This window comes from Desmodus rotundus, chromosome 7 (assembly GCF_022682495.2).
Source record: "Desmodus rotundus isolate HL8 chromosome 7, HLdesRot8A.1, whole genome shotgun sequence".
In the NCBI taxonomy this organism is placed as follows: domain Eukaryota; kingdom Metazoa; phylum Chordata; class Mammalia; order Chiroptera; family Phyllostomidae; genus Desmodus; species Desmodus rotundus.
In genome coordinates this window covers 37143716-37171590 of record NC_071393.1, presented here as the reverse complement: position 1 = coordinate 37171590, position 27875 = coordinate 37143716, and the positions used below count along the sequence as shown (strand labels likewise).

At 48.2% G+C, this 27875-nt stretch overlaps 1 protein-coding gene across 4 annotated transcripts; it reads right to left on the bottom strand.

Moving 5' to 3' along the window:
* Positions 1–841: 841 nt before the first annotated feature.
* CELF6 (CUGBP Elav-like family member 6) lies at positions 842–27589 on the bottom strand. Of its 4 annotated transcripts, XM_045192872.3 has the most exons (13): positions 27040–27589; positions 22753–22835; positions 14351–14399; positions 4563–4691; positions 4384–4463; positions 4076–4219; positions 3834–3966; positions 3600–3746; positions 3373–3435; positions 3045–3125; positions 2817–2960; positions 2077–2232; positions 953–1194 (listed from the first exon to the last, which is right to left on the bottom strand). In XM_045192872.3, exons 1-12 carry the CDS (start codon positions 27302–27304, stop codon positions 2105–2107), a joined length of 1446 nt encoding a protein of 481 aa, XP_045048807.1. In that variant the 5' UTR covers positions 27305–27589; the 3' UTR covers positions 953–1194; positions 2077–2104. The 4 variants fall into 4 exon arrangements, with proteins under 4 accessions (XP_045048808.1, XP_045048807.1, XP_045048809.1 ...); XM_045192873.3 differs by lacking the exon at positions 3373–3435 and having other exon boundaries at positions 842–1194; XM_045192874.3 differs by lacking the exon at positions 3045–3125.
* Positions 27590–27875: the final 286 nt, after the last annotated feature.

Genomic DNA, 27875 nt, shown 5'->3' with positions numbered 1-27875 from the left:
AAGCACGTGAGACACTCTTTGCATAGGAGAGATGTACTTTTTAAAGGAATGAAGAAGTATTTTGGCAAAACATCTACCTCTCTCTCAGGTCCTGGGTAAAGGGGGACCTCTAAATTCTGAAGCTTCTACCTATTGAAAATTATCCCCCTCTCAGGGCAGTATATACAGTAGCAAACCTTCCGAGTCTGTTGTCACAGCCCTCTGCGTGTATCCTGAATCTACTTTACAGGTGGGCAAACTTAGACTTAGAGACAGAAGGTGGCCCAGAGCAAGGGGACACTGGGGCTGGCTCAAGGTGAGGGGAAACAGGAGGTATCTCGGCTCAGCCAAAGGCAGGGCCTCTGTCTATCTGGAGGGGGGAGGGGAAAGCCAAAACTCCCTTTTCCTTCCTGCCTGAGGAAGCGGCTGTCAGGAAAGAAAGGCAGGTTCCCACTCTTGCTTCCTCAGGGGCCCCTCAGGGCGGCATAGGCGGGGGCAGGCCAGAGCTCCTCCTGAGGCCTCTTCGGTGGCCTCTGCGCATTTGGGACTGTCGGCTCACTGCTTCCACAAGTCTCGTTACCTGCATCTGAGCCTAGACCTCAAGTCCTTACTTATTTTAAAAACACAGGGTGGGGAGATGGTTTAAGAGAATATGAGACACAGAACAATCTTTCCACAGCCTCCCTCTGACTAGGCTGGGGCTTTTAAAGGTCTCCTTCACCCTGTCTCCTAGGGATATTTAAAGGCAGCTTTCATAAGACTCTATACTGTCTTTTGTGTTTCTCTTGTGTGGTTTTGTTTGTTTAGTTTCTTCTTTGTGAATATATATACACACATATATAGATCTATATATATATAGATCTATATATATTCTTAAAAAAGCAATAGTCCTTTGGTCCCTAAACTCTAAGGAATGATACGATTTCAAAAGAAGTAAATCTGGGCCTCCCTTACAGAGAAGCCCTTGGCACCCCCAAGGCCCTCTGCTGGTTCCCCTCGTCGGTCCGTCCTCAGCCAGCCCCAGCTGCCCTGCCAGCCTGAGCTCTGTGCCACAGGCATAGAACAACCCACTTGATGAAGACAATCCTTAAAAGTGGCCCGAGCCCCAGGCGCTGGCCTTGGGTCCAATCCACTTCCGTCTGCGGCTGCTCCTTCAAGAAGGGCTGCTTAAGTGCTTCTGTGCTTTTCCTCTGCTTTCTTCTCACGCTTGGGAATCTGTTGTTGGTATTCATTGATAAGGGGTGGGGTGGGAGGGGGAGGAAAAATCAGTCTGGAGGGCGAGATAAGAGCAGCTTGCCCCATCAGCTACATCTCAGGTAAGCGCCTGGGCCTCTCTTCCGGAGGAGCAGAGCTGCAGCAGAGCCAAGGCAGCAGCCTGCTCCACTGAAGCCACACCCTGGGTCCTGGGCAGATGACCCCAGCCTAGCACCCACCCCAAAGGGCTCCCTGGGGTAGCTCAAGTGAGGCAGGGCCATGGCACCTTCTGAGATAGTCAGTCTCTAAAAGTCTCAGGCAGCTGGCCCTGCCAAAAACCTAACAGAGCCTGTCACCTCCCTCTCCATCACCCACCAGGACCCGCAGGTCCTGCTTGTTCAGCGTACTGGCTTCTCTCCTCATCTCCATGTTAACTGCCACTTCCCCATCCCTTACATTAAGTTCCTTCTTTGCCTAAACTCCTCATGGTTCTCTACCATCTTCTCTACCAGCATAAAGTCCAAATTGGCCTTCAAGGCCCTTTACGAGCTGGCCCAAACCTACTTTCCTAGTTTCATTCTCCATCCCCCTGCCCTGTCCCAACATGAATTCTCTACTCCAATGCCCCCCTGTGACTATTTCTGGAGTAGAAGTAACTGGTTGATCTTGCTGTTAATTGTCTCTCTCAGACTATGGGAACAGGAACATTGTCAAATTTATGTCAGTCTTTGAATTGAAGGAAAAACACAAAGTCTCCAACTAAGGATTCCTCCTAACTACTGGCTCTTCTCTCCCAGACTTTTTCAGAGATGGGTGCCCCAACATCCCAAAGAGAACATCAGATAAGCTGAGAGGGTCTCCATCACTCAGGCCCCGTCTGGCCACGGGTCCACCAGGACTCACCTTTCTGTGGCTGGTCAGTGAGAGCAGATCAGTAAGGCCTGTTGGCATCCTTGGGCCTCTTTAGCTGGACCTTGAGCCTCTTCATGCCGATTTGAAAGCCATTCATGGCTTGAATAGCTGTCTGGGCACTGGTTGGATTGTCAAAGCTAACAAACCCTGGGGGTTTGGGCACAGGGGTTAGCTGGGAATGCTGCCTGGCAGGGCCTACTTTGTCTCTGACCAGCCCCATCTTCTCTCTGCCCTCGGGCCAGTTGCATCAAACATATACCCCACTGTGTGCACACACATGTACACATACTCATACTCACATGGGCAAATGGCCTGAACTTCATAAAAATGTGATTCTTGGAAGGACAGGAAGCAATTCTCTTGGTTGGGGTGTTTCCCTGTCTTTTCCTAGCATGGGTTGACTTTCTCCCTCCACAGCTCCCATTCTGGTGCTCTGAACTGCAGCTGGAGTTGGAAGGGGTCTCTGGGGTCCCAGACCCAGACACCTCCTGTCCTGGCTAGACTCTAGAACCTGACCTTATCAAACATCTTTCGGACACCTGACCTTCCCAGATAAACCTGAACTAGACTTGCTCCTGGGCTGAGCTTAGCCTCCTCACTGGTCTGTGACCCTGCCTTGTGCTGTGTGCTCAGCCTTTGGGAATCATTGACTTATGCGGGAGCAACCTTAGGCTCGGTGAGAAATCTCACAGTTGCGAGTGGGAGAGGCCCAGGGATGGGTCTCAGCTTACCGAAACACTTGCTCTGGTTGGTGGCTCGATCCACAAAAACTTTGGCAGAGACGACAGCTCCAAAGGGCAGAAATGTCTGTATGAGTTCTGCATCCCCAAACTCCTGAGGCAGGTGATAGATGAAGAGGTTACAGCCTTCCGGTCCTGCAGGAACAGTAGTAGGCTGGTCCAGGGGAGGGACTCTGAGTCCAGTCCCACCAGGCTCTGATATCCAGCCCAATCCCTCACCTTCTCTTTGCTGCTGGGGCAGGGCTGAAGGCTGCTGGGGGAAAGCTGTGCTCATTGGGGCGTAGGCCGATGGATAGGCTGCTGGAGACAGAGGTGGGAGTGGGCAGTGAACTCCAGGAGCCATCACCCAAGCAGGGCACCATTTGCCTGGCCACCTTTGACCAATTCAGCCCAGTCCACAGTAACGCTCACCCTTAGACAGGTCGTTCAGGGGTTGGGTTTGAGAGGGTAGCCTCCTCAAAAGAGAGCACGCCCCACATTTCCCTACTCCTTTCTGGGACCCTTCGAACCGCCCCCTCCACCCAGGCTGCGTAGAGCCCAGTGAAACCTGCGTAGTGGTGCATCCCAGCGTAGGCCTGCTGCAGGGGGTCAGCCACGCCCGGGCTCTGGGCTGGGGAGAGAGACGTGCAAGGCCACAGTGAAGGCAGGCTGGCGCGCACGGTCGAGCCAAAAGCAGCATGAAGGAGAGAAATCCCTTGCTAGGGAGTCCACCCCGCCCTCCTCCCCACTCCCTACTGCATTTCGGGGAGATTTTGGTGGAGCTGGGGGGCCCACCTGGGTAAGGGGAGAGCCCGTTATTGTAGAGAGTGTCAGAGACCGGCTGCCCGTTGGTCTGGGGGGTCAGGGGGCCGAATCCATTGACTCCGATGGGCGCCGGGAGACCCGGGAGTGTGCTCGCGCCTCCGCCTGGAGGGGAGCTGGCTGCAGGTAGCGGAGGAGGTCGCAGAGTCAGGCCACCACCTCCCATATGCCCCTCCCCGCAGGGGCCCCGCCCCCTGTTCTCAGTACCTGCTGCTGGCAGCAGGGGCGTTGCAACCAGGCTGAAGGCTGCCACGTGCTGCATCTGTGCGGCCACTGCGGCCACCTGGCCTAGACCCGGGCCCTGCGCCGCCGCCAGCAGGGCCGCCTGGTGCTGCAGGATCTTTGGGAGGGAAGAAGGAAGGATGTGGATGGCCCAGCAGCGGGCAGCTGACCCTGCTTCCCACCTCCGGCGTCGCCCACCCGCCAGTCCCCGGAGGCCCTTCACCTACCGCCGTGGTGTATGCACCGCAGGCCCCAAGCGGCAACGGCGCTGGGTGGAAGGCGCCCAGCTGGCCTGCCATCTGCTGCATCCGACGCAGCGCGCGCTCCCGGTCCGTGTCCGCCAGCTTGACTACGAGGCTGGATGAGGCGCCCTGGGTAGGGCAGGGGAGGCCGGGTGGCCGGTCCAGACCCCAGCCCTGGCCTTGGGCCAAGTGCCTCGCGCATCAGGCCCTTTCCTGGGGCACTGATCGCAGGTGGAGAGGAGGAGCCCGTCCCCACCCCACCGGCCTCACCCTGGGCCCGAACCTGCCCTCACCGCCATGGTCCGGCTGCCGTGCAGACTCTGGATGGCCGCCTGAGCTTCCCCCTGACTCCCAAATTTTACAAAGGCACAGCCTGGAGCAAGATAGAGGGATTGGGTCAAAGGGGCAAAGAGATCCTGTGGCCTAGAGTGAGGCGGGATCACCAGGAAATCCCAAGATCTGCTTAAGTCACCTTTACTGGTACCATCCGGGCTCCGCAAGACCGTGCACTCCTCGATGTGGCCGAACGGCTGGAACAGGCGTCTGACGTCTTCCTCACCCTGCTGCTTCCCCAGCATCCCCACAAACAGCTTTCGGTCCTCTGGGGACAAACCCAGGAGTGACTTAGGGACCCTAAGTCCTCTTGGACTCCCCAGAGTAGCCAGAGGAACTTGGGAAGGTAGCTCACCACAGCCTAGCTTGGAAGAGATGTAGGGGGTGAGAAGGTTCTGGGCTACAGGGAGGGGTTTCTTTGTGGGGTGGGATGACCTACAAAGGGGTCATCCTGGAAAACCCCAGGAAGTCTCGCTGCTGCCCCTGGGAAAATTGATTTAGTTGGTATCTTTGGTGAGGTAGAGCCCTGTATGCAGCTTTTGTATGTTTGACCTTTCTGTCCTTAAAGTTTGAGAAAGGCAGGCTATTTTGGACCATTTTAGCCCTGTTAAGTGGGGAGGTCCTCAGAGGCGGCCTTTGGGTCTGGGGAGGAGAAGTACACCTGTGTGGGTTAGCCTGATGGCCGTGGATAGAACCAATGTCCCTTCCTGCTCAAAATCAAGGAGAGTTCTGGGTCCAAAAGCAGCACCAGAAGCAACAGTCTCATCATACAGCCTCATCCCCAGACTCTGAAATGAGGACTCCCCAAGCCCAGCATCAAACTCAACTTGGGTGTCCCCAAAGACCTAAAGAGAGGGGGAAGCTTAGGTTCTTGTGTCTCCAGCATTAGCATCTTCCCCACTCCACCTGCTGAACTGCTGACCCCATTCCTTACCTCCCACCTCCACCACCTCCTCTCCTCACCAAGCCTGCTGCCTCCTTTCTGACTTCCCCTGTTCTCCTACCCTGAGCCCTCTCTAGGGAGAACACGTTCTCCCTGTAGACCTGGATGGCTGACTGAGAACAACTCTGATTCCTCCCTGTGTCCACCCTTCCTCTGGGAGTGGCAGAGATGCCAGGAAAGGAACTGCAAGCTGGGCCTGTGTCCCCTGGAGAAAGCTGGAGTGCTGGGGCTGGAGACCAGGGCTTAGCTTCACATCCAGCAAGCCAGGCCTCAGGACTGCTATTTAGGAGCCTGGAGTAGAGGGGTTTAGTCCACAGGGTCTTCTATCAGAGCCGTGCTCCTTTCTGCACCAAGGTAAGTCTCTGAGTTCAGTATGGGGCTTTCTCCAGGTGATATAAGTGAGAGAGAAGAAGTAGGTGGGAATCTGGCTTCAGCCTCCACCTTCAAGGTCCTGGAGCTCAAGAAAACCCATCCCAAACTCCTGTACTCCTTGACAAGCTTGGCTAGGCTGATGGGTGTCCTTGGATCCTGTGTGCAAGGGAGGAAGGCTGGTGAGGCTCAAAAAGAAGAACACGCTGCCCAAAGTTAGCAGTGGAGGGAATGTCCAACTGGGCTATGGTGTGGGGTCCAGCCTAGGCTTCCCTGGGTACCCTGAGATGCCTGTCTGTCAATGCTGCGTCTGTGTCAAAGACAGGGGCTGCGGTTTATGTGGGACAGGAATAGTGTGTTTCAGCAGAATCTGCCCAGTGATCCTGAAGGAAAAGAGGTGCATAGTGTACCTGCGGCCAGAATTCTAGAGGCAGCGCTGACCTTCTGTGGTGAGAGTACAGTCTGGTAGGTGTGCTTCTGGTTGTGTTAGCCATGGAACAGTGCATCACTGGTGCCCTAGCTTTTTTTAAAAAAAAGCTGTGGAACCTATTTTTCTAACCAAAATATTAGGATGAAGTTCAAAATATGAGAAAAGCAGAAACTACTCTGACTGAAGGCAGAAAAATATGTGTGGGTGCATACACGCTGGAGTTGTTCTCATTTCATCTTCCCCTGGTACCCCCTAGAGGCTCTCCAAGGAAAGTTCTTTGAAAACCACTGACCTAAAAGATAGAGAATAGAGTTCCAGAGGGTGGATGAAGAGGGACCTCTGATCATGCTATTCAGGAACCTGAGAAAACAGGAAAGGCTTTTTGAATCTCTTGATCAGTATAATGCTGCTGGCTTTGCCTTGACATGGGAGGACAGGTCTCATTTGGTCAGGGAATGAAACTGCAGAAGACTGTGCCACTGTTCTGAGCTAGGACACTTAAGTATGTGCGTGTGGCTGCCAAAGGCCCAGAGGGACTGGAGAAAATCCTAGGGCCTCCAGAGTCCCAAGATTAAAGGGGCTTAATGATGCCCTAATTTACACTGCACCTGTGTCACTGGCAAGCGTCTATAAGATGATGTGATGGTACCTAGGTAAGATGACATGCCACATGGAACAGCATTCCGGTAGCCATAGGTAGGAAAAGACATGTCAAGGTTAAGGTGAGCCCCCAGGATGGGAAAAAGGGCTGTGTAGACAGTAGTCTGGTCCTTCATCTGCTCTTCTTCTTGTTGATCTTTTCTGTGCATGGTTGTTCGTTCAAGGTGATATCACAGATCATGAAATTCTATGATCCTTCTTTTCCAGTGAGTCTCCCAAGTTACAAATTTTCATTTTCTTTTTTTAAAAAAGATTTTATTTATTTATTTTTAGAGAGATGGGAAGGGAGAGAAACGTCAGTTGGCCTCTCACATGCCCCCAACCAGGGACCCAGCCCACAACCCAGGCATGTGCCCCAATCAGGAATCAAACTGGTGACCTTTTAGCTTGTGAGACAATGCCCCACCCACTGAGCCGCACCAGTCAGGGTCAAGTTTTCACTTTCATTATAACATGTGGGCAGTATGGTTCTGAGCTACTGGCTGCATAGAATTTAGAATGAAAATGAGGCTAGAGTGCAGGCGAGGCTTTGTGCTGCCTGTTCCCCAGGCAGCACCCTGAATCCTGGCACCCTCTTTGCCATTGTTTAGGGACCTTCGTGGTGCTTGATGGGAGGGTGATCTAGGTCACGGTACGTTAGGTGATTCTGAAATGGTGGGACACATGTCTTAAGAGAACTGGTGAAAGAGAAAATACAGGCCAGGCCTCTGAAAATAGCCCCCAAATCTACAATCCTCAAGATTCTGAGGGCTGATTAATGCCCCCAGAGAGAGATGATGATGTGATTTAGTCCAGATAATTCAATTTTCTCCAGGTCCAACTGTACCAGTGTGGTAAAAAAGAGGAGTCTCTAAGAAATAGGTCAGAAATGTTTGAATAAAAATATTCCATGGGTGGTGGTGGGTCCCTAGAAAGATGGGAATATCAAACAGCGAGGCTCAACCTTCCTGCAGTGGGAGGAATTGAAAGATAGTGTCAGTGTGGAATTGAGATGCAGGTGGAAAGACACACAATTAAATGGTATAACTGCATTTTCCTGTTGGCAACTGATGTATACTCCTTGCTATTCTACCAAATGCTTTCTGAACCCAAACCAAGTTGTTTGGGCCCAAGAGGCCCATCTCCATGAAGCTGCCTTGTGCAGCTGGTCAAGGACTCTAATGCAGCAAACGATGGTGTTGAGACCCCAGAGTCAGTCCACTCCATCTCCTTCAGATGCTATTCAAGAAAAAAGGTCCTGCCTCAAGTTGGCCCAGAGGGATTCCTGAGGTGCTGGCTTCTAGGTCCCTCAGAGACACTCATCTCCACGTTGGTGGATCAAAGACCTAACCATAAGTGCTAAAACTGTAAAACCCTTGGAAGTAAGCATAGGGAAAAGCTTCATGACCTTGCATTTGGCAACGATTTCTTGGGTATGACACCAAAAGCATAGGCAACAAAAGTAAAAATAGATCAACTGGACAACATCAACATTTAAAAAATTGTGCATCAAAGGACAAAATCAGAGTGAAAAGGCAGTCTGCAAAATAGAAGAAAATATTTGCAAATCATATATTTGATAAGGGGTTTATATCTGGAATATATAGAAAGCTCCTACAACTCAGTGACAACAATAAACCAAATAATTTGATTTTAAACTGAACAAGGGACTTAAATAGACATTTTTTGCAAAGAAGGTATACGAATGGCTAAGAAACATATGAAAAGATGCTCAACAACACTACACATTAAGGAAATGCAAATCAAAACCGCAATGAGCTAGCATCTCACACCCACTGGGATGACTGCTATAAAAAACAAACAAACAAACAAAAATAACTAGTGTTGTTGGGAAGGATGTGAAGAAATTGGAACACTTCTGCACTGTTCGTGGGAATGTAAAGTGATATAGCCACTATAGAAACCAGTATATTGGTTCCTCAAACAAACAAACAAACACAAAAAAAGATTTATCACGTGATGTAGTGATACAAGTTCTGAGTATATATCCATGAGAATTGAAAACAGGGTCTCAAAGAGATATTTGTGCATTTCTGTTCACAGTAGCATTATCCAAAATAGGAAGCAACCCAAATGCATTGGGTTGATACAACCCAAACCAATGAATGCGTAAACAAAATGTGGCATATATACACAGTGGAATATTATTCAGCCTTTTAAAGGAAGGGAATTCTGACACATGCAACAACACAGGTAAACCTGGAGGACATTATAAGTGAAATAAGCTGGTCACAAAGATAAATACTGCACGATTCCACTTCTATAAGGTATCCAGAGTAGTCAAGCTAATAAAAACAGAAAGTGGAATGCGGGGTATCAGGGGACTGAGGGAGGATGAATAGAAGGTTATTGTTTGATGGGTACAAAGTTTGTTTTGTAAGATGCAAAAGTTTTGGAGATTGGGTGCACACAGTGTTAATATAGTTCATGCTACTGAACTGTACACTTAAAAATGGTAAGGGTAGTAAGGTTTGTTGTCTCTATTTTACCACAATTTTTAAAGAAGTAAAGTAAAGCAGAGCTTTAAGTGTGGCTGAAAACAGGGACTTAGACCAACAAAGAACCATCCTCATCTTAATCCAGGAGAGGCAGGAGGTGAGTAAGGAAGGAAACCCAGCACGGCTTCTAGGTTCCCTTTGAAGAGAAGAACCTCAGCCTCCCAAGATGCATTTACTTTTGCAGGCTGTATACCTGTATCTGAAGGGCTTATAAGAGATTCAGCCATACCTATGGCCTAAAAGTGTTAAAGCGATCAGCGTTGAGTGATCTGCTCTGAATCAAGCTAAAGGAAAGCACTTTTTTAAAATTTTAATGTTTGTTAAATCCTCACTCGAGGATGTGTTTTTATTTATTTGAGAGAGAGACATGAAAGAAAAACATCGATCCTCACGTGAATGCACCCTCACCAGGGATCGAACCCACAACGTGGGCATGTGCTTTGACAAGGTATATGATTGGCAACCTTTTGGTGTACGGGTTGATGCTCCAGTCAGCTGAGCCACCGACAGGGGCAGGAAAGCACTTCTTTTTACCTTTGGAGGTAGAGTGCATTTCAGGAAAAGAAATGTTAACTTGAGTAAAGTCTTAAGCAGTACTATGAAACTCATCCAGTCAGGTCTTAGTCGAAAGAATACTTTAAAAAAAAAAGAATTAAATAAGTATAAAGGTGTAAGACAGAACAGTTGCTGCTAAGGTGTATATTTGATTTCCATAAGAGGACAATATCACTATTAGGATATTCTAAAAATTCTAGCTCAAAATTTAACTTGAACTCAAAGTTTAGTTGTTAAAGACTGAAAAAAAAATAAAATCTTTGAAGAAAAAATTTGGAAAAGATAGCTCACTTAGTTAGATGATAATATATATTTATTACTCAAAATCCAAGCTGATATTTAAACAAGCCCTTGTGAGGACAGGCAGGAATTATTTAAACAATTACAGGACAGTGATAGGAGAGTTGATATGAAAGCAGATAATGAGATTTTGAGTTAAATCAAATTTCAAGATTAAAAAAGAGATGCCTCACCTCAGAGAATGTTTAAAATTTTAGTTAAAAAATAAAGTGAAAAGAGGGCACGGATTGATTACTTAACCTATTTCTGTACCTTAAGAATCTCGGAGACGGAAATATTTGCAAAGTGAAAAAACACAGCAAAGTTGGGGAACGGAGTGGTCATCACTGTGGTTTGTGGCTTCATTGATTAATACTATGAAACTTGAAACAGAGCAAAGAATATACAGGAGTTTGAGGATTTTGAAGATTTTGCTTTAGGACTAAAAAATGCTTTTCTTATCAGATTGGTACTTGCAATTTAACTTATTTTTTTTAGTGCTTCCATAGTAGAAATACTGTCAGTTAGGAAAAGTCAACCAGTCTCTATGCTGAAGAGCAAATAAAAGAGACCTATTCAGTTACTGTTGTTTGAGAGATTTGGAGATCTCTAACTCTGACCTTGTACCATTTGAGGTTAACATTTTGAAATATATAAACCTTGAATTTTTATGCAGGTCAACATTTTAATGTTTACATTCAAATAAATCCAAATGCCAAGGGAAAAGTTTTTGGCATTCTTCATGTTTACTATAGAAATGGATGCTGTTAGCACATTAGGAGATAATTTTATTTAGGAAAGTTAGATGCATTACTTTAAAGAATATACTGCTCCATGCCCCCGGATGTAATATGTAAGCATGGAGTTTGGGGTATATGAACAGCGTGAATTTAGCTGCAGAATTTATTGGGAACCGGGTGGGATACATTAAAAGTGTTCTTCAGTAGAGTCTATGAGGGTCTGGCTGACCATCTGGCACTCCAAGTGCCTCCAAGGCTGTAGGCGTAACTATGGAAGAAGAGGACCCAGCACCTTTTATCCTGTTGTGTTGCTACCATTACTGCATTGTAAGCATGGAATGCGCATGCTACCGATGACTTCTAAAAGTAATACAATTAGAATGTGCTTAAAGTACAGGTTATTTCAATCACAAACCTCACATCTGTTCGTTAAAAATAAGAGAAACACTACTCTGTTGAATTGGCATCAAAACTCAACAGACAGAATGTTAAAGTAACCATTTTTGTTTAAAAGCTTATATGTGTGTGCAATAGAATACTCCTGTATGGCAAATGGAAGAGAAAGGGAAGCCTTTGAGTCCAAGAAGCAAACCTGACAGGTTTGGCTAGACTCTCATAGGGCTGGTCCACTTAAAAAATTGAGTTAGTTGCTAACATTTAATGTAATCAAAATATAAACTTCTATTAAATCATGAGAGTCTTGCCCATTTAGGGTTACTTACTTGACTCCTATAACATTTGAGTTGGTGACCCCTGTTTTACAGGAAGATAACCCTAATAATCCCTTCTAGGAGAAAAGAGCAGAATTTTGGAAGATTATATTTGCCTTGATACTCTTTGGATTATGTCTTTTTTAATACCAGTATTCTTATCAGATATAGAAATGACTTATTCAACTGTAAACTAAGGGACTTAATTTCAGGAATACTAAAAAATACGTAGGTGCACAGGCTCCAATATATCAGGACAGCCGTGACCATTAACTCTGAAGGTTTATAGAATGTTTGCGATCACAGAGATCAGACTTGAATGGGAAAAGATGTCCCACACTGGTGTCAAATGTTACATTTCAAAAGCAAAATCCAATACCATTTTAAAAGCTGGGTTTCTAAAGCATTCATTTGTGTCAAAATTCAGCAGAGAACTGAACTCACTTTACAAGAGATATATGACAACATTGGAGAAAAGGAACACATTTTGATTAGTAACAATATTATCTAACACAGATCAGTTGGTAGTAAAATACTTATAAATTGTAAAGACCCGAGACTTAGTACATTTGCCTCCCCTCTCTCACATATGTAGCAGGGAACATTTGGAGACTCAAAGCGGGAGCAGAAAGGAATTGAGAGATCTCGTTATCTGAACCTGCAAGAAGAATTATCCACGGATGCATTTGAAGTATATGCTCCTTGAGATCCATCACTTGTCAAGAAATACCTGTGTAACATGTAACCACTGAAATTATGAATCCTACTGCCAGGCAAACCTCTTTTCAGTCAGATGTACCTTTCTTGCTCTCTTGAGCTGCTTTGAATATAAAGGGGTATTGAGATGGGGTGCCACATGCACAGACTTTGTCAATGATGTGACACCTGAAAAACCTGATCAAAGAGGGAGAAAAAAATGATAAAACTCAGGCTGATGCCACTAGTTGGGGCCAGTGACCGGGACACATGTGCCAGACAAGCAGAAGCGTTATTGGCATGGAGGCTTCCTTTGGGAACCTGCCCTCCCTTGGGGTAAGCTGTGTTACACTCCAAAACCGCAGGAGAGCCCCCAGCACTGCGGGTGTAGTCCCTGGACCGGATTCTAAGTTGCATCCTGTCCTTTTGAGCTCTGTACGTGCTCTTCTCTTTGCCTGAAATACTTGTTCCCCCCTCTCCTTTTTCTATTGACCACTTCTTGTACATCCTTGAAATTTTAGCTTAAATATTTCTCCTTCTGGGAGTCCACCCTGATCTCCCAGACTAAGCTAGTCACCCTTTGTTTGTGTCCCCAGGACTTGACAAGCACTGACCACATTGAATTGTAACCCCTCGTTTAGCTGTCTATGTCCTCTCGTCACTCCAGAGCTCCGTGAGGCCAAGTGCCAGGTCTGCCTTGCTCACATCTGTGCTTCTAATGTGGGGTACGTTACTCAGAAGATGTTGGTTGGATGGTTGAATAAACTGAACCCCAATCCGTCTGCTTCTTAGCTCACTCAGGTACTCTCAGCTGGTCTCTCGGCTATTGGGACTGTCTAGTGTTTGCATAGAAGATGGCCAAAAATGGCCTTGATGCCTAACAGAGTTTCAAGCAGAAATTCTTGGGACAAGTGAACTAGGGGTTTGGTATGCAGCCCGGAACTTCCCAAACAGCTTTCTGGAAAGAATGAGATGAAAAAGGAGGATGTATGTGTGGAGAGAAGGGAGGAAGCTTGGAAATATCTCTTCAAGGCAAAGAAGGGGCGATAACATCTTGACAGGAAACTGTGAATGAAGATCAGAGGTCAGATAATCTTAAAGGATGAAAGAAGGATTTCTTGGAAGAACTAACTCACAATGGAACCATGGAGCTACCAGGGCTGCTTGTACTGAACATGAAGTCTGAGAGGGTGTGCAGAATTAGCAGGGGTCAATAAATGTTTGTTAATTGGGTTCCATTCTCTCCCTGACCTTGGGCAGCTTCTTTCATCTAACAAAGCCATGGCTGATCTTAGGTTAGGCAGGCAAAGTCTATCTAAGGAAGAGAGTCAGCAGACATTATGGAGGGCTACAGGCAGCTGTAAGGCCCACGGGCGAGAAAGACACCAAGAACGGACACCAGACGCTAGCTAGCATTGCTTTTCTAGCATGGCCAGAATGAAGCTGGTTGTCAAGAAGCACAGGCTCTCAACCCCTCCTGTCCTTAAGAAGCATTGGTCTTTCTGCACCACAAAACAGTGCAGCTAAAAAACTTTCAAAGTCATTCCATGATCTTTAGCATCAAGTCAAATTCCTTAATAAGGCTACAAAATCTGTTATACCAGCCTCATCTTTGACCATGAATAGCCAGGTAATTGCAATGAAGGAATGAGTGGCCCCAACCTAGAGTGGACAAGGTTCTCTGCAATCAGAAGAATCTGGAAAAGGAGAATAACTCCAGCCTCTTTCTTCAAACAGTGAAGAACATGGGAAAACAGGAATGAACTCTCTCCATGGGCAAGGTAACAAGAGCTCCCTTCCTCTATCTCTAGCATCTGCTTAGGCTTTTCCTGCCTCTTTTGGGTCTAGGGACCTGGGACCTCATCCCTTCTTAGTCTGAGCTGGTATGGCTGAGCTGTGTCTGGTACTGAGTAACTCTGGACCCCACTTCTAGACCCCTGACCCAAGGAGGTTCTAGTAATAAACCGTGAATAGGACTGACTCCAGGAGTGCACCCCCCATCCCCTACATGGGTGATACCCTGAGGTTTGTCAGGCAGGGAAGTTACCTCCTCGGCCCTCACTGGCAGCCGGCTTCACTTGGATTGGACGATTCATCTGAAAGACATTGGACCAATACACCCAGTCAGCATGACTGCCTGGCCCTCAGGCCTCTGACTTCTCCATTCTTGGACCCCTCAGGATCTAAGCCCTGACCCCTTTGAATTCTGCACTCCACCGCTCTCACGCTGGGTTTATAGATTTTCACAAAGATTCCTTCCTTAAACATAGGAATTTAGAAGGTGCTGAAGCCTAGAGGTTGGGTCATAGAAAGCTCAGTGGCAAGTGCAAGACACTGTGGAGGCTACAGAGATTCTCTTGCCTTGGGCTCTGGGCAGGGACCACATGAGGCCTGTCCCTCTGGCTCCTGGACTTCCTTAAGGGGTTTGAGTGGGAGAGTAGAATTTATATTGCAGATATGCAGTTTGTGCTCAAATAGGATATAATTTTATATGTTATTTAGATTAAACAATTCGGGAATCAGACTCAGGGCTGTCTATCCCCAACTCTGCCATTTAATGGTGGTAGGACCTCCGTTAAGCCACCCTCTCTAATTCAACTTGTTGAATGGGGAAAACCTTCCCCAAGCTCTGTGTCACCATAGTTTCCACCCCACAGTCCCCTCCCTGGGTCCCCTTCTCCTGGGGATGTTGGAGTTCTCCAGGCCATCACCCTCGGCCCTGCTCACTCTGCCACTCTCATTCTTCCTGGATAATCTCATGTATACCCACAGCCTCAGCTACTGTCCCCACAGCGATGACAAGGGCCCTGCACATCCAGCCCACCCTCCCTTTTGAGCTTAAGACCCATGTGCACAGCTGCTTGCTGGACGTCCCCACTAGAAAGTCCCACTGGCACTTTCCCTTCGACACACCCACACCAGAGTTCATCTTTTTGCCCAAACCTGATTCTTCTAGTCACCTAAGCTATAAACCTGAAAAAGAGCTTGATTCCTTCCTCCATCCCCTCTGCCACCAACTAATTTACCTTCTAATTCAGGGATTCCCTAAGCAGTGGTGGATAAGAACCATCTGGGAACCTTAAGACACTCAAACTGGGGGAGTTGCATAATTTGTAAAAGCTCCTAGGTGATGTAAATATACAGGGTGGAGCAAAAGTAGGTTTACAGTTGAGAGTACGTAAAGCACAGAGTTTATTCTTGTATTCTTATTTATTAATTATAGTATTATAACTGTAAACCTACTTTTGCCCCACCCTGCATACCCCACACATCTCCATCCCCCAACCATCTGAGAGAATTCATGATTGAATCCCCATCTCACCTTCCTCTCATGAGTATTGTGGGGATCACATGAGATAATGGGGACGCAAAAGGTCTTCGTAAACTGCCAAGAGCTGGGTGCGTAGGATGTTAGGGGTTATTGTTGGGGGCAGAGAGCTGAGTGCCAGGAGGAAAGAACAGCCGCCTTCCTGGTCATGGAAAAGGGGTACTGATACCCATCTGGCCTGAGAAGGTGATAATCTGACCTCCTCCCTCGGGAAATGCACTGTTTCTGCATCAATCAGGGGCCACTCCATCCTCTACCAACGTGGTCGTTGCCGAGACAACAGGCAGCTTCCTGTTACCATAGGCACAAGTGCTACCCAGTAACCATGGCAACACCCTGGCAGTCACAGTTGAGCAATTTCCTTTGGATCAAATTCGGGGCTGAGGAGTGGGGAGGGCTTATTAAAAAAAAAAAAAAAAAAAAAGGAAAGGGAAGGAAAACAGGCCAAACCTGACCTAGTGCAATTTCCTTCCCACCCAAGGCTCAGGTCCTTATCTGCTCTGACACCCCCGCTGGCTGGTGGTGGAGTACCCGCAGTGTACCAGGCTGTGGGTGGGGGCCAAGACACCCGCAGGACTCAGGCTGCAGTCTAGAGGGGATGAGAGATCAATCCAAGCAGATCAGGATGAGCTGGACTGGTCTGGATTGGCCCGGACCAGGGACCAGGAGGACAGGACCCATCCCTGGTCTGGCTACCTGTGATTCTGGAGAAGAGACTGAGAGATAGGGCCATGGAGAGCGGAGGCAAAGGGCAAGTTGAAGAGACATGGGAAGACAGAAATGATGAGAAACAGTAAGAGACAGACCTAGGAAGGGGCAAGGAGGGGGGAATCCTGGTGGAGATGGGATGGGAGCAGTGGGTAATGAGGTCATGGAGGAAAGACAGGGAGGAGAGTGGTGGGAGAAAAGGAAAGAGGAGTAGCTTGGGGTTGGGGGCAATGAGGGTGAGGAAGACCATCATTATTTTATTAGTTCTTAAATAGATCCTGAGAATTTCTCTCTGGAGCCAAGGTGAAGGGCACATGTGACAGCAATGGTTTCCACCACAGCTGCCTCGCTGGCTGGGTTTCTGTGGAGACCCCTCTCTTCCTCCCCAACCCCACCACTCTGTTGGAGAGTGGACATTCGTTAGTATGTACATGTCCCACATGCACCTGGCAGAGTCCAGGAGTCAGAGGCTGGGCACCTAGCCTTTCCAACACTTGGGCTTGCTACCAGCATTTCCTGAACTCTGTGAAGATCCCTCAGCTGGGCCCTTCAGGGGAGACATGGATGAGGATGAGAACCCTGTCCTCTAAGTCACAGAGGGGAAGATAATGCCACCATTTGCTGAGAGCCTAGTATGCGCCAGGCCCTTCCTGGGGGCACTTTATGTGCATTGTCTTGAAATTCTTCCCAACTACTCCGCCAGGTAATATGCTTGTCTCTGTATTATAAAAAAAAAAAAGAAAGCTGAGGCTGAGGGAATATAATCACTTGTTCAAGGTCACATAGTGGCTAAGTGGTTGAATTGGAATTTGCCCCCAGTTCTATCTGACACTGAAGCCCATGATTTTTGTTTGTGCTGCTTGACTGACTCTGTTCTTAAGTCATGAACACAAGTAACGAGGCACAGAGGGACCAAAGCCTTAGGAGGAGTGCAAGGTAATGTGCTCTGGGAAAAGCTGACTTCAGGGGGCGAGATTGACTCAGGGAAAGCTTCATGGAGGAGGCAGACTTGCTGTGGGGGATCATTTGCAGGACTGGAGTCATTGAACCTTGTGGAGATCATGGAAAAAAGAGGTAGGGCTGGGAGCTGAGCACCCCAGATGCCTTGTCTGAATAAGGAGCAAGGGTTGTGGCAGGCACCTGGCATAGGGGTAGCCAGGGTAGAACAAATTACTTCTGAGTCAGATAGATGTGGATTTAAATCCTGCCTCCATCACTGGCAACTCTAAGGTTTCTGAGCCTCTGTATCCACTTTAGTAAAAAGGAGAATCAGATCTTGGTACGTGCACCAGATATAATATGGGGTCTTTTTTTTTTTTTTTTAATGGAAGGACGTGAAACAAAGGCAAGGGTGGGTGTGAAAACCATGACAAAGATTTTGACTTTGTTGTATTTCAAAGGCAATAAGGATCCAGGGAAGAATTTCAAGTAGGAGAATTGTCATGAAAGAGCCCATCAACTGTCACCATGCAGACAAAAGACTGGAAAGGGGAAGATTAGAGGCAGTGATACAGGTAAGGGGTACAGGTGACCTGGAGCAGGGCAGAAGGAAATAGACAGGTTCAAGACCTGTTTAGGAAGAATGAACTGGTCTAAAGTTCTAGCGGTTGTGGGGACTGAGGGGGAGGAGGGAATGTTGGCTGACTCACAGGTTTATGGCTTAGCTGTTGGGGAAGTTGGCAATTTGGGAGTCTGGAGGTGCAGGGTAAGTCCACAGGGGAGAAGCCCAAGAGGATGAGGACAGAATTGAGCTCTGGGCCTTCAGTTTCCACTGGAAAGTGGTTAGGGAGGACACTTGGGATTTAGGTATATTCTGTGTAGAAGAAAAAGAGCTGCTTACACGAGCTGCTTGGGCAACCCTACCCTGTGTTGTTCCTGCCACAGCCAGGGGACAGACGTGGGAGTGGGGTGAGGTAATCATCATTCTCCTTTGGAGAAAAGAAGGCATTGTCTCCTTGGCCAAGAACTTGTCACGGGATCTGAGATGAGCTCTTGCCTTAGTTGAGCACCTATTCCCTTGAAAGTTTCCTAGGTGGAGTCCAGGCTCATGTCTCCTGCAGAGCCCAGCCCTGGAGGGGAAATCAAGAGAGAGAGAAGGGAACGACCTACTTCAGGCAGTAAAGTGGAGAAGGTTGGAGGCACAGATACACACAGGGCCCTGGTCCTTCTGCCTCCATCAGCAGAGGGAAGGCAAGACCCTACCCCTTCTCTCTTTGACCTGGCTAAAATCCTTGCATTTAAGCTCAGCAGTGCCCCCTTTGAACTCTTACATCCTAATGCCAACCCTTCCCTCCACTCAGCACTCATACCCTCAGCCCCTTTCCCCACCATGGGAAGAGTGTTTATCAGAACCTTTCCAAAGAAGGGACCACTGATGAGTCTAAGAGAGGAGTCATGGGTGCAGAGAAGAGCGAAGCAGATAAAAAGCAAACTTTTTTTCAGCACTTTGTTCTCCCCCACCCTCTCTGATTCCATCTACTGCCAAGTCCCAGTGGTTCTAGAGTCTATATAGATATCCTCAGGGCCATCCTCTTCCCCCCATTCCTGCCCTATTTCCAGCTCTAGGTCAGTGTCACCATTCATCTGCACTCAAGGAACAGTGTTTTAGGGGACATCCTGCCTTCAGTGTTGCTTCCTCTCCAACCCAACCTTCACACTGAGTGATCATATCTGCCAATGGTTCCCACTGCAAGCCTCCCAGTAGAGCCCAAGATCCCAATACCAAGACTGGAGTTCTGCCTTCCCTGTTGTCCAGCATACAAAATACTATCCATTCACATGGAGCCTTAGCCATCTTTGCCAGACACCTTCCCTGCCAGTTCTCACTCTGTTCCCAGAATTCCAGAAGTGCCCTTTGTCTTTCAGGTTTCTAGACCCTCAAACATGATGACATATGATCATGACTGAGCTCTGATAGCATCTCCTTCATGAAGCTTCTCTTCCCTCTTCACTCCCGATGCTGCTTTTATACACTCAGATGAAAACCCCACTGAGATGCAATGAGTTATTTCTGGGCTGGAAGTTCCTTGAGGGCAAAGGCTCTATCTCACTCACTGGGTGGCTGCTAGGACATGAGTACTTTTGTGTGAGTTAGAAAAAATGTGCCCCATGCTCTGGCTTGATGCATTCCTGAGCTAGTGCTCGTGGCTTGGTCAGTAGAATATGGCTGGATTTTAGCCCCTATTTGCCCTTTCCACTCAAGCCGTTTCGTGTAGGGTACAACCTACAAAAGCAAGTGTACTCAGTTATGTCTGTCTCCTTCACAGTGTTCGAAGGGGTGGATGCCCAAGGGAAAGCAGGTTTTAAGACAGGAGAGAGACAAGTAAGAGGGCACCTTCTGAAGACGGGGCTGAGGTTGGACTTCACCTTCTTCAGGGTACATTCTGGAGCCTAAAGTGAGGCTGAAAGAAGTGGCTCCAGCTTCATGGGGAAGAAGCTGCAGAAGATGGGACAGACCACTGAAATCTGAAGAAAGTCTTGAGTAGGGAGGCAAGCTTTGATAGGTGACAAAAATTAGCAGGGGGCACGTGGAAGGGAACCAAGGGGAGGTCCCAGCCCAGCAGTTACCATGAAAGTTCCCCTAGGGGTTGAGGCTTTCTCTTTGGAGTTGACCCACATTTCCCGGACTCACAGCGATAGTCCTGCCTGTCTGCAGGAGCCCAGGTTGATCTTATTCCTGCATCCCCAGAAGATGGTAGCTGTGCCCAAGACTCAGTGCTTGCCAAGAGCTGGACACCCACCTCCCTCCATGCTGGTGGGCATGAGGCTAGGTGACTAAAGCTGCTGCTGCCCCTGGCAGGCCCAGAGGAAAGATTGATGGCACGGACATTGCTGGGGCTGGCCAACAGTCATTGATTTTCATTTAGGAGAATTAAATATTAATTTTCACTTTGTTAAACTGGGAAGGGTGAATAAAGTACCAGAGAGAGCCAGGCTATGTTGGAAGACTGCAGATGAAAGGGTGGGAGGGGGCAGAAGTATCCGGTCACCAACCCCTCCAGAACTTGAGAGCCCTGACTGCCACCAGGTTGGCTCAGGTAACAGTGAATGAGTTCTAGAGCCAGACTACCTGGCCTCAATGCCCAGATCTTCCCTTTAGTAGCTACATGAACTTGGGCAAGTCACTTGTTTTCTATGACTCAGTTTCCTCATCTGTAAGTGGGAATGGCAATAACAAAACCTTCTTCATAGGGGATTAAATGATTTTGAACATGTAAAGTTTTGGAATCAATAAAGGTTTCTTCTTGTTATTTCTCTTCTATACCTCACAAATTATCCCAGGGGTCTAGGGCTTAAAGATCAGGTACCCTCAGCCTCATAGAATTCTCTAGGTACCCTTTATCTGTGGAGCCCCGTGGCTGGTTGAGGAGGGGTTTTATTCTCCCAAAGTTCATCTTAATTTTTTTTCAGGGCCTTTTGTTTGCTTTCAGGATAAAGTCCAAACTCCCCAGCCTGGCATCCAAAGTTTCCTCTTTGACCACTGCCCTCTGTGAATCTTCTCTCCAGCTTGGCCCACGCTCACACGGGCCCTCCCCACACTTCTCACTTCATTGTATGCCCATCCTGCTCCTTTTGCCTCTGCACTTTTACCATGCCGCTTCCTACAAGAAATGTTACAGTTTGTCTCAGTGACAATTCTAATTTGACCAGCAGAAGTCATTTACTCCCATGGTTGGATGAATAATGACTTCTACTCCTCCCTCTATTAAGGCTGCTGTTAGTATCATTACTACTACCACCACCAGCTAACTACTGATTCACACTATGCTTATTGTTTACCAAGCACTGTGTGGAGCACACTTAATTATTATAACAGGTCTATATGTTCAGTTTTGCAGATGAGGAAGCTTAGGCTTGGAGAGATAAAGACTTGCTCTGAGTCACAGAGTTAATGAGTGTGTGTGTGTGGGGGGGCCTGATCCATACCCAGAGCTGTCTGACTCCAGCACCTGCAAGCAGAGGATTGGGAGGGTGATAAGTTGGCATCACTTGACACTGAATCTTCAAGAGTGAGGTTCAAACTGCTTCCATTACTAGGATTGGTTCTAGGATCTGACACTCCTTTTAACAGCTTGATCAGCTCCAGGCAAAGCTCATCCCATTGCGGGACATCTGTGATTCAAAGGGATGGCTACCTTATATTGAGCTGAAATTAGTGTGTCTGTCCTTTTTACCCACTGATCCCGATCCGGATCCTGCCCTGGGGCCACCACGGAAAACCAAATTCTTCTTTAGAATCTGAGCGTGGTCACCCCCACCCCAAACAGTAATATTTATCGAGATCTTACTTTGTGACAGGCACTTGCTAAGCCTCAGTTAAGCCTCATGATAGCATAGTGAGTTAAGTGTCGGTATAATTCACTCCTCACAGATGAGAAAATTGAAGTTCAAAAAGCTAAGTAATGTATCCAGAGTTACAGAATTAGTAAATGGCAGAGCTGGGATTCAAACCCAGGTCTGTGAGACTCAAAAACTAGTACTCTTAATTTTGATGTTATGATGCCTCCCCATTAAACTCCCCAGTAAACCTTATCTTCTCCAGCTAAATGTCTCCAACTTCTTCAAGCTATCATCCTATGTATATTTTATGTCCCATCATGGTTTCTTTATCGTAGGCTAATGACCCTCTTAAATCTGATGCCCACAACTGAATATGCTCCTAAGTTTGGCCTGCCCAGGGAATTTCAGTAGTGCTTCTGTTCTAGACACATCACTCCTTGGACAAGAGAAAATGAGGATAGGTAGTATGGTTGGTTCTTGGCGAACTTCAGCTAGGTTCCTAACAGTCACCACTTTCTCCCTGCCACATGGTCAGTAGATCCCACTTTGCCTTTTGTTCAGTGATTAGCCTTTCGTCAAGGCCATGTTAGGTGCCATTAATCCATAGTGGTCTAGCTGCTTGTAGAATCAGCTCTCTCATAACTTTAGCCAAGTGTTTGAGATGTAGAGGGAAGGCAATCTTGGTAAGTCAAGGCATCCCAAAAAACATTACAGGAAGAGAACCAGAGGGACGTGCCACCAAGGACCCTAGTAATGGAGGAAATGGGATACAAAGGCCAGCAGAGCCCCTAACTTATATATCTGCATACATGCTCACACTAGTGAAAAATGACACCTGAAGTCATGATTTTAGCTAAGGTGGACAAATTGTGTAGCCAACAGCACTGATGCCTCTCCTGAAAGATAGGGAGGAACACTTGGCCCAAGGGTCTGGAGCCCATTTCTTTGAGCCAGATGACTGCTTATAATAAAGAACCTGTTGCTGTTCATGGCATAAGTAAGCCTTCTTCCACAAAGATGATTCTGCTGCTAGTTTCTGGTTCCAGTCCAGCTCCTACATGCTGCTTTACCATGCGTGTAGGGCATGTCCCCAGCCTGAGGTGATCCCCACCCCCCAACACTGGTGGACTTACCCCTGGCAGGGTCTTCTGCTCGTGCAGTGCACTCTGGGCCTTGAGAGCAGAGTCCCGGGCGCAGTAGGTGAGGAAGGCACAGCCTGGGGAGGAAGAGGCTGGCTCAGGGAGTTTCCTGAAACTCCCGAATACCCTTCCTGGAAAGACCTCGTTAAGTTGATCAACTCAAGGCCACTGCTGCCTTCTCTGAAGGGAGGGGTGCCCATGTTTCAGGCTCTGACTCCTTTTCTTTTGCTCTTGGCCTCCTGCCTAGGGAACACACGTACTCACACCTAGTCACATGCTCATACAATCCCACATCTCTCCTCACCACACCAGCCATAAATCCTGTTGGGATTAAACCTTCCTAAATTGCGTTGTCTTCGGCATTAACCCCAGCCTTCCCCTTCCTTTTTGAACTTATATTTACAGAGTCTCCCAGAATCAGCCTTGATTTCTTCCCAACTCACTTGCAATGGGAGGAGGCATAAGAGGAGAAGGAGAGTTGGGATCCAAGCCCAGGGGCCCCCATAATTTCTTAACACTTCCTTCCTCTAAGTTTGAAGCTGAGAAATGGGTTAATATAAGGCTTGGAAGATGAGGCTGGTTTAAAGGCTTTCTGCAGGTGGGGACTTCCAGTGACTTCCAATCCTATCCAAGGAGCTTGATCGGTCAGCTCTCCCAAGGCTTCAAGATAGGGCCTCTTGAAGGGTTATTGTCCCCCAAATCTGACTTCTTTATTTTTTTTAAAGGTTTTATTTATTTATTTTTAGAGAGACGGGATAAGAGGGAGAAAGAGAGGGAGAGAAACATCAATGTGTGGATGCCTCTTGTGTGCCCCCTACAGGGGACCTGGCCCACGACCCAGGCCTGTGCCCTGACTGGGAATGGAACCAGCAATCCTTTGGTTCACAGGCTGGCACTCAGTCCACTCAGCCACACCAGCCAGGGCCCAAATCTGACTTCTTCAAAAGAGCCAGTATATATAGGGCAGAGGGATCTGGACTGAACCAAAGGGTCAGTCCTATACCTCTTTGTTCAGCCACAGAATCTGTAGCCTGCTATGAAGCACTGAGACAGGGATCTCTTTCTTTCCAACAGGCATTGAGCTCTCCCTTGTTCAGAAAATATTTATTGATATTACTTACTTATTTTGGTGGGGTATTATGATGGGCTTGGGGGTAAAGTGGCAACAAGATAAACACTTTCTCTGCCCTCATGGGGATTATGTAAAGGATCATGAGGGGTATGCAATTAGGTCCCAGGAATGAAGCACTGTCTCAAGGAGCACACTGAGTTCTCAATAATAAATAGAGTTTAACCAGGTGACAAGGAGGGTGATGCTTATTTCAGGCAGAGGGAATAGCACATATGAAGACTCAGTCAAGAATTCAGTGTGTTGGGCCCTGGCTGGTGTAGCTCAGTGGATTGAGCACAGGCCTGCGAACCAAAGGGTCGCCAGTTTGATTCCCAGTCAGGGAACATGCTTGGGTTGTGGGCCAGGTCCCCAGTAGGGGATGTGCAAGAGGCAACCACACACTGATGTTTCTCTCCTTCTCTTTCTCCCTCCTGTTCCCTCTCTCTAAAAATAAATAAAATATTATAAAAATAAAAAGTAAATTTTTTAAAAGATTTCAAAAATCTTTTGTGAGTGGGGATGGCAGGTTAATATGGTTGGAGATTGGTAATGGGAGCAGAGTAGCCAGTTAGATATGCAGGGATCAGGTCCTCTGTAGCCTTGTGCACCTCAGTGTGTATTTTGAACTTTTTCCTAAGAGCAGCAGAGAGCTTCTGAAAGGTTTTAAGGAGAGCTGCAATATAAGATCTGTTTCTAAAAAGAACCTTTGAGTGTAGGAAGGAGGAAGACTGAAGGAAGAGAAAGTGAATGTGGGAAGGAGCTTGGTACAGTTTTCCAGTTAGACCTCAGTAGACTAGAAAGGCAAATGGGAACATATTCTCCTATTACTTCTATGTGGTTGACCCTTTAAGGTGTGTGGATAGCTGCCATCTCTTGAGTGAAAGGGACATTAGAAAACCCTTGGGAGAAACACTTATTGTATCAGTAGGAAAACCTGAAGCCCAGAGAGTGTGTCAGTGGCAGGATAGGGTTGAGGTCTCTTAACTCCTACATTGAGGTTGTTTTTGAAGCACTGTGGCTGCCTCTCTCTGTACCTAGCCACCTAAAGGAAAATTGAATCACTCTGGCTTTTGGACATCACTGTTGTTGGGGAGAGGGTGGGGAAGATGTTGACTTTGAGACCCTCCCTGATCATCTTGTAAAATGACACTGCCTTGGAGAGTGGTGGGTTGGTTTGGAGCTAAATCACCAAACATCTGATTTTGCTTACATCTCTGCTCCCATCTTCTACCATCATGCTATATCAGCTAACACCAGAACTGGGCAGGGGCTGGGGCCCTCTCTGAAGGGTTCAGGGGTTCAGTTGATGCCTAAAGGAGTCTGTGTGGATGACTTGGGATGGGAGTGGAAGAATGGAGGGATGGAAAGACAGAGAAGCATGTAAAGACAGAGGAATGAAAAAAGGCAGGAAGAATTAGAGCTAAATGGAGGGATAAGGATAAAGGAAATGAGGGAGGGAGGGCATGAGGAAACAGTTCAGAGACTGATGGTGAAAAGAGCGAGAAGAGTGGGGATTAAAGATATTCTATGCACTTCCCTTATTGTAAAGATGGCCTCAAGAGATTAGCTTGTATTTCCATACTGAAATAAATGTCTAGAAAATGAGAAAATAAATTTTGGTGGATGGATGAACAGCCAGGTGGCTAGACTACATTAGCAGGAATCTGGGTGGTATAGTCTTATCCTTTTATGCTCCATTTACTATAACTCCAGCCCAAAGGGTAGAACATGCACTGTGGCCTATTTGGTCCTAGATCTTCTATGGGCATTTATTTTCCTAAAGCCCTTATATTAGTCTGCCTAGAAACTCCTCCAGTACCTCCCAGTTGAAAAGACGTGGCAGCCTAATTACAGCTCTCAGCCCTTAGGAAAGGACATTTAGCTGTTACCCGGGGCCCACCACTTCTCTCCTAGGAAGATCATGGAGGGGGTAAGCCTGCCATACTCCCAGCCAAATCCTGAAACTGCAGTATGGTGAAGGCAAGGAGAAATAAAGGTGTTTTTCCTCAAATCATTTCCTCCCCCCACCTATGTATGACAGATAACTCTGGCTCTCTTACTCCAGCTAGCCTGGACAGACTTTTCTGCATGTAAACAAGCCTCCTCCCTCTCTCTACAAGAAGAAAGGGGTGTGGCTGGACAGGACTATGGTGCCTCTGTCTCTCTAGCAAGGGCAGGGAGAAGATCCCTTTCTGCCTCTTCAACCTGACCTACCCTAAGGCTTAGGTCCACAGGCTCTGGTTGAGGGGTTGCCTGTGAGGGAGTGAAAGTGAGAAGCCATAGGAGGATTGGGGAGAAGCAAAGATGAGGCATAAGATTGGGGAAATTAGAGGATGAACAAAATGTGGGTTCAGCTGAGAGGAAACCTGGGATGAGGGGGCACGAGGTGGTGGGAGTTTTGAGCTGAGGTCAGGGTTCTGAACTCAGATCAAAAGAGGTAGACAATGTTGGGATTCTGGCAGGGGATAGGAGAGATTTACTGTTAAATCTGAGGGTGGAATTTGGAGCTGAGAGCTTCCTGGGAGGGGAATTGGACCTTGTGAGTTAACTAGGCCTGGGTTCTGAAGAAGGGAGAGTTTGGACCTGTGACATTTGGGGTTGGCAGTCTAAGAGCCAAAAGAAGGCCTTGGAGATTGGCTGGGCTTGGAGACCAAAATGAGGGGTGCAAGTCCAAGATATGTATGTGGGTGGTTAGGCCTGAGTGAGGTGGCACCAGATGGGGATGTTCAGGGATTACTAGGTCCAGCGTTTGGAAGATTGAGGTTGTGAGAGACCTAGAAGGTGGAATAAGTTTCCAAATTTCAGGATTTGGGATGTCTAATGGGAGGGATGGGGGGAGGTCCAACTGAAAGGTGGGGACATTGGCATGTAAGAGGTGAAGGGTAGGAAGTGGAGGTTAGAGTGCAGAACATGCTAGGGGAACAGAGTGATGGCCAGAGGGAGCATGTTAGAGGAAATTATGGGTTGGGGGCTCTGTGATCTTGGAGGACACTGGGTTGAAGTGAGGCTGGTATTGGACTGGTGTTGGACTGGTAGGGCTAGGATTGGGGTTGCAGTTGAGGCTGGAGTTTGGGCTGAGCTGAACTCTAATCCGGCTGGGGCTGGGCAAGGCTGGGCAGAGTTGGGCAGGGCTGGGTAGGGTTGGGCTGGGCTAGGTTGACCCCGCGCACCTTTGTGGAGGCCGGTGAGCCGGTCCTTCAGCACCGTCAGTTCGTAGATGCGGCCGAACTCCTCGAACAGCGGCTTGAGGTCCTGCTCGTCCAAGCCCCGCGGGATCTGCCCCACGAAGAGCTTGATGGCGTCGTGGTCCTTCATGGGCACAGCAGGACCTGGGTTTAGCCCGCTCATGCTGACGCCGCTGTCCGCGGTGCTGAAACCCAGACGCGGGCCAGGGCCGACGGGCGGAGCAGACCCTCCAGGCGCCGCAGCGGCCATATCCCCGCCCCGTCCACCCTCCCCCCAGTCCCACCGGTCCGGAAGGTCCTGCTGTCCCCTCCCTGGACCGGTGGCGAGGGCAAGGAGGAAGGGGGCGGGGCCGGGCGGGGAGGGCTGGGGGCTGCACAGAGGGCGGGGTCCCTGGTGGAGGGGAGTACAGAGGGTGGGGCGGACTAGAAAGGGGCGGGGCCGTGGGCGTGGCAGGCCCGGAAGGAGCCGGCGGGACACTGGGGTCTGGCTTGAAGTCCCCGCGCCGCGCTCTCTGGGCTCCCTCCCGCGCTTCCTCCCGAGCTCTCCCAGAGCTGAGCCCTGAGCTCCAGACCCCGTGCTTGATGACGTCAGGAAGCTGGCCTTGGAGTCTACGCAAATAATTTGCATAATAAGGAAGCAGTGGCCAATCAGCGCTGGAGTTGACCGGGCTCTGCCGCCGGCGGAGGGGAGGCTGGGCTCACGCGCTCCTGCTCGCCATGGCAACCGGACCTTCGGATGCCCTGTGTGTGTCTAATGTGTGCGGGCGTGGCCGTGAATCGCGCGTGTGCGCCTTGGACCGCGTGAGGGGAAGTAGCTTCGT